Genomic DNA, 6,318 nt, shown 5'->3' with positions numbered 1-6,318 from the left:
CTCCTACCTCCGCCTCCCAAAGTGCTGGGATTACAGGGATGAGCCACGACCCCCGGCTGAGATTTTTCATCTTGAACCATGTCTTTTGCTCTTGTGTCTCATGTCTCTTGTTGTCCTGCTGTCAGTCAGTCAACTAAATAACCAATTATTGATCAGTCAACATTTGAACAATTACCTATGTTCTGGACTATATGTTCTCTGGAGGATACAAAGGTTAATGTCCCTGACTTTGAGGATCTACTCTCTCTACACAAAACACATAGTAAAGTTAATCACACAAAGCAACCTAGGGTAACAAAATTCTTTTTCTTTTAGACAGGTTCTCACTCTGTTGTCCAGGCTGGAGTGCAGTGGGCGACCACGGCTCATTGCAGCCTGGACCTCCCAGGCTCAAGCAATCCTCTCACTTCAGCCTCCCAAGTAGCTGGGACTACAGGCACACGCCACCACCATACCCGCCTAATTTCTAAAATTTTTTGTAGATACGGGGGTTTCACCATGTTGGCCAGGCTCATCTCAAACTCTTGAGCTCAAGAGATCCTCCCGTCTACGCCTCCCAAAGCACGGGGATTACAGGTGTGAGCCACATAGGTAAATTCTTTTTTTTTTTTTTTTTTTTTTGAGACGGGGTTTCACTCTCGTTACCCAGGCTGGAGTGCAATGGCGCGATCTCGGCTCACCGCAGCCTCCGCCTCCTGGGTTCAGGCAATTCTCCTGCCTCAGCCTCCTGAGTAGCTGGGATTACAGGCACGCGCCACCATGCCCAGCTGATTTTTTGTATTTTTAGTAGAGACGGGGTTTCACCATGTTGACCAGGATGGTCTCGATCTCTTGACCTCGTGATCCACCCGCCTCGGCCTCCCAAAGTGCTGGGATTACAGGCGTGAGCCACTGCGCCCGGCCCTGGTAAATTCTTAATGAGTAAATTCAGGGGGCTGCCCTGGTGGAGGTGGACAGTTGGGTGCTCGACCTCTCAAAGGGCACAACGGACCAATACGGTGGGAGCGGCGAGAACTGGGGCCGTAGAAGCCAGCCTCCTCTTCTGCCCACGCTTTACCTACTGAAAATGGGCGAAGCAGATACTGCAGTCTAAATGCTTTCTGCTTCTGAGATGCTTGAGCGTTCTCGGCACTCCGCTTCCAGACGAAGTCTCTTGAGATTGTCTGTACCGTGCTTTGCAGCTCACTGCCTCTCCCTTCTCAGGCTGTGATCCGCTTCCGCGTTTTACTCGGTGCCCGCAGCGCTGGGGCGTGGAGGCGTTAACGCGCACGCTCGTGGCAATCCGGCCCGGGCCCAGCGCGCGGCCTGAAGACCGCGGGTGAGAGCTGCGTAGGCTTCGAGGGGAGTGGCGGGTCGTGGGGGTCGCGGCCGTGGTTGGGACGGCCGGGGGTCTTGGCGAGAGCTCCCGGGCTCTTGTGGCATGCGGGGGTTTGGGCTGGGGACCGGCTGCCGGGGCCGGTCGAGCATGTTGGGCCCGGGGCGGGCGGGGGACGCGTATGGGCTGCCGTGACGCGGACGCCGAGCCCTGCCCCGGGGAGCGGGAGGCGGGAGGCGGGAGGCGGGGGCCAGGCGACTCCTCCTCTTCGCGAACTCGGGATGACCTTGGCCAAATCGCTTCAATCCCCCGAGCTGGCTCCTTCGTCTGTAAAATGCGAGTCATAGCCTTGTCTCCTGGAAGGGCCGTGTGGAGGCTCAGTGGCGGGAAAGCCTGCGGAGCAGGCGGGGTCCCGGGCGGTTTCCCGGGCACGTCGTTCACCGGCGAAAGGGCTTCCACGGGGATCATTTTGTCAACAGGCTTTGCGGGGGGAGCTCGCATTTTTTATATTTAAAAACTCTGGGATATTACGAAGTACTTGCAGAACTTTTGTTTCACATAATACCAGAGACTTGAAGGAAATGGAGCCCGAACTGGGATTCGCTTCCTTGAGGCCCGCGTTGTCCTGCCCTTTAGGGGTGCCCAGCGCCCTAGCTACGGACCCGGCTCTGTTCGCATTATCGTTAGAGGATGGTGTGAAGCAACAGAGATCCTTAGCTTCCGACAAATTCATATTTGTGATTTCCTGTTTGCCAGAACCCTTCCTGCTCTCCTAGGAAGTTGTGCTGGCCCAGCAAGTTTAGTGTCTGTCCACCTGAGGTCTTTCTGAACCGTGGAGTCGGTGAGCTCTCCCGTTAGCGAATTTCAGTTTCGTAGAAATCGAGTATGGGGCAACTCATGGCACTATAGCTTTTTTTTGTTTTCCAGTCTTTCTAAGGTTCAATTCAGGTTTTGTTTTGTTTTGTTTTGTTTTGGGTTATGGTGTGGGATTCCACGAACCCTCCCCACCAAAGGTCTGCTGTGTAATGGATGCTCAATAGGAATGATAGTAGGCTACAAAAGTAAGCATGTTAGGTGGTGTCTATTGGGTGGAATTTAGAATATTGGAATTGACCTAAACTGAAACTTTTCACTACAGGTGACTAGCATGCAGATACCCATGTTCTGACTTTCTGTCCCTCCACTGACATGGCCCACCGGGGTGGGGAGAGGGACTTCCAGACTTCAGCTCGACGCATGGGCACCTCGCTGCTCTTCCAGCTTTCAGTGCACGAACGGGAGCTGGACCTGGTTTTTCTGGATCATAGCTATGCCAAGCCTTGGAGTGCCCACCCAGATGCCAGTAGTGCCCGCCCCACCCGCATGCTCTTTGTCACTCCCCGGCGGCAGCACGAAAGTAACATGTGAGTTTGGGCTTCTAAGGGCTGCTGCTGCCCTCACTGGGCAGTGATCAGATGGGAATTTAGAGAGGATTTTCTTGGGATTGACTGGGGGAGATTGTATAAGGCATTCGGATGTTAAATTCAGGCATCTCTTAAGCAGCGTAAGGATAGCTGGCTTGATTGTGGACATCTCTAGTAGATATCTAACAAGAGTTAGGAAAGCAAGATGTGTAGAGGTAAAACAGACAGTTTATTCCACTTAGATAATAGGACTTGTGTGAAAAGGGGGAAAATCAAAGAGGGTTATTTAACTGGTGAAGAGAAAGACTGAAAAGTTGATTTTAAAAGGTTACCACACAAGATAGGACCCCTTATCACATTAGTCTAGTGCTCTGGGTTACTTGACAGTGGCAACAATAGCCTTTTTATAGTAATGCATTTTGCTTTTTTTGGCTTTACACACGAAGGTTAGGAGCCAATTTCTAAGACGTTGCTTTTTCTCTTCCCTTGTAAGGAGCTGCTATCCATGGGTTAATGTAAACCCTTCTTAGATCTAATGATATTTTCGACCAGCCTATGTTATAGGGCGAGGAAGTTTCATAAATTGACTACCTGATATGTGATACAGTTACGTTGGGTCTAAATAAACCTGTTTGCCAATTCTTTTGTACTTTAAGGCATTCTAATTATGTTTCAAGATGTGTTGACATATTCTGTTGTGGTGATCAAATCATGCCCTTAATAATTTTGTAAAACTTTTGGAGAAGAGTTTTATCTGTTTGTTTTTAATCTGACCTAATGTTTAATCTTTCCTCAAGCACTGGTTTTAATTTTGTTGGGGGTTAGAACCACTGCCTTCTGAAATTAAGCCTTAATGACCTAATGAGTTAGAGATACCCCAGAGTGTGTGTGTGTGTGTGTGTGTGTGTGTGTGTGTGTGTGTGTGTTTCGAGATGGAGTCTTGCTCTGTGGTCCAGGCTGGAGTGCAGTGGTGCGATCTTGGCTCATTGCAACCTCCACCTCCTGGGTTGAAGCGATTCTCCTGCCTCAGCCTCCCAAGTAGCTGAGCCTACAGGTGTGCACCACCACACCTGGCTAAGTTTTTGTTTTTTTTTTCCTTGAGACCAAGTTTCACTCTTTGTTCCCTAGGCTGGAGTGCCATGGTTTAATCTTGTCTCACTGCCACCTCTGCCTCCTGGGTTCAGTGTCTCAGCCTCTTGAGTAGTTGGGATTACAGGCAGCTGCCACCATGCCTGGCTAATTTTTGTATTTTTAATAGAGATGGAATTTCACTGTGTTACCCAGGCTGGTCTCGAACTTCTGACCTCAGGCAGTCTGCCCACCTCAGCCTCCCAAAGTGCTGGGATTACAGGTATGAGCAATTGGGCCCTGCCTGCTAAGTGTGTTTTAAACATATGCAGAAGGCTGGGTGCGGTGGCTCACTCCTGTAATCCCAGTACTTTAGGAGGCTGAGGTGGGTGGATCATGTGGTCAGGAGTTCGAGACCAGCCTGACCAACATGCTGAAACCCTGTCTCTACTAAAAATACAAAAATTAGCTAGGCGTGGTGGCGGATGCCTGTAATCGCAACTACTCAAGAGGCTGAGGCAGGAGAATAGCTTAAACTGAGGAGGCGGAGGTTGCAGTGAGCCGAGATCACGCCATTGCACTCCAGCCTGGGTGACAGAGTGAGACCTCATCTCAATAAATAAATAAATAAATAAACATGCAGAATAGTGTTTTTTATTTCATTTCCGAATGACTTTATAATTTTGATGGCTTTTCTGGTTGTACAGGATGTAAAAATCTGTAACTTTAGGCAATAAGTTAACATAATTCTGATGCCTCCGGCCTAGGGCATAACTGAAAAGCTCCATTAAATAGTAGTTGAAGTCTTTTCCTTTTTGCTACATATTAGCTTCTTGCTGACATTAAAACTCCTGTGTCCGCATCTCATGACATTTTCTTCAAGTGAGATTCCATGGACTTGGTTTTTTTGGTACTTAGAAAATTGTTTCCTTTTATAATCTCTGTCTCCATATATAGGCCCTGAAAGTGAGAATTTGGCATGCTCTAAGAACTCTTTTAGGCCAGTGTGGCCAGAATATAATAGCAGTAGGGGTGTAAGTGGGAGGTAGGAAGAAGTTGGCAGAGGTTACCTTATGAAGGAATTTGATTCTAAGAGTGGTGAGAAGTCATTGAAGGATCTTAAGCTAGGGGTTCAATTTCTACTTTATTTTTATTATTTTTTCTTTTTGTTTTTTTTTTGTACAACAAAACAATTTATATTTTAAAAATATCATTTTGGATTTTTTTGTGGAGTATATTATAGTGCAGGAGTACTTACAAGACCAACTGCAGGCTGCCATTGTAGTGGACTGAGAAGGGCCAGAAGTCATGATATCTTGTACAGGGCAGGAACAGTACAAATGGAGAAATCAGACGGCCTTGAGATGTATTTTCATAGGTAGAGTGAATAGGTCATTAGAATCTGCTATGGTGAATTGGAAGCCAGAGCAAGAACCCGGGTTAAAGGGAAAGGTAAAATTAGGATGACAGATTTCTGGCTTAAGCAACTGGGTGGTGCCATGATTTAGGGAAAACTGGGGGAGGATAGGTTTGTGATGGTGAAATTAAGTTCTCTTTTAGGTACACATATCCAAGTATCAAGTCCAACATCTGGCCTAAAGAAGATAATCAGCTCTTTCGTCCACCACCAGATCTAGCTGCATACAATTTCACAATGATGTAATTATTTCAGTCTTTGGAAATGAATTCAGTAAGGTCACTTAGGTCAAAAAATTAACATAAAGTTTGGTGGATAGCCAGTAGACCAGTTTGTCTGGCATAGTATTTGGGGTGACAGAGTTGGTCCATATCATAAAGTGGGGATAGACCCTCGGGGCACTAGGATTCATTCCCTTCCTCCCTCCCTCCCTCCCTCCCTCCCTTTCTTCCTTCCCTCCTTTCTTCTGATGGAGTCTCACTGTTGCGTGGACGCAATCTCTGTTCACTGCAACCTCCGCCTCCCAGGTTTAAACAATTCTCCTGCCTCAGCCTCCCGAATAGCTGGGATTACAGGCACCCGCCACCACGCTTGGCTGATTTGTATTTTTAGTAAAGACAGAGTTTCACCATGTTGGTCAGGCTGGTCTTGAACTCCAGACTTCAAGCAATCAGCCTGCCTTGGCCTCCCAAAGTGCTGGGATTACAGGCATGAGCCACCATGACTGGCTGGATTTCATTTTAAAATATGAAAGACATTCAGATGTTCATTTATATTTGTTTATCTTCTAGGCTCTATACAAAATGAGCTAAATAGCTAAGACATGTGCATTCCAGGTTATCTGTCTTAAATAATCATACAGAAAGGAAATCATAGACTTTACAAGTATATATTAATAATTAACTACCAGTTGACTTGCTAATGAAAGGAGAAAGTTTGCATGAATTTAAAACTTTAGACCAGCACTATTTAACAGAACTTTTTAATACTAGAAATGTTCTGTACCTGAGTTGTTCAGCATGGTAACTGGTAGCCACATATATCTGTTGAACACTTGAAATGTGGCTGATGTCACTGAGGAGCTGATTCTTTTTTTTTTTTTTTTTTTTTTTTTT

The 6,318-nt window shown here is 46.9% G+C and overlaps 1 protein-coding gene across 14 annotated transcripts in view; it reads left to right on the top strand.

Moving 5' to 3' along the window:
* The first annotated feature begins 1,234 nt into the window (after nt 1-1,234).
* KANSL3 (KAT8 regulatory NSL complex subunit 3) overlaps nt 1,235-6,318 on the top strand; it is a 46,944-nt gene continuing 41,860 nt past the window's right edge. For 8 of the 14 annotated variants that reach the window (XM_032255312.1, XM_032255309.1, XM_032255320.1 and 5 more), the window contains exons 1-2: nt 1,235-1,318; nt 2,454-2,718. In XM_032255312.1, the coding sequence (XP_032111203.1) occupies nt 2,504-2,718 (215 nt within the window). In that variant the 5' untranslated portion in view covers nt 1,235-1,318; nt 2,454-2,503. Of the gene's footprint in view, nt 1,319-1,456; nt 2,719-6,318 lie in introns of those variants that run through there. The other 6 variants (XM_032255307.1, XM_032255315.1, XM_032255308.1 and 3 more) reach the window with 5 other exon arrangements.

The sequence above is a fragment of the Sapajus apella genome, unplaced genomic scaffold, assembly GCF_009761245.1.
Source record: "Sapajus apella isolate SASKATOON/1434 unplaced genomic scaffold, GSC_monkey_1.0 scaffold89, whole genome shotgun sequence".
NCBI lineage: Eukaryota > Metazoa > Chordata > Mammalia > Primates > Cebidae > Sapajus > Sapajus apella.
The sequence above is the reverse complement of the archived record's forward strand: the minus strand, read 5'-3'. Positions and strand labels throughout refer to the sequence as shown.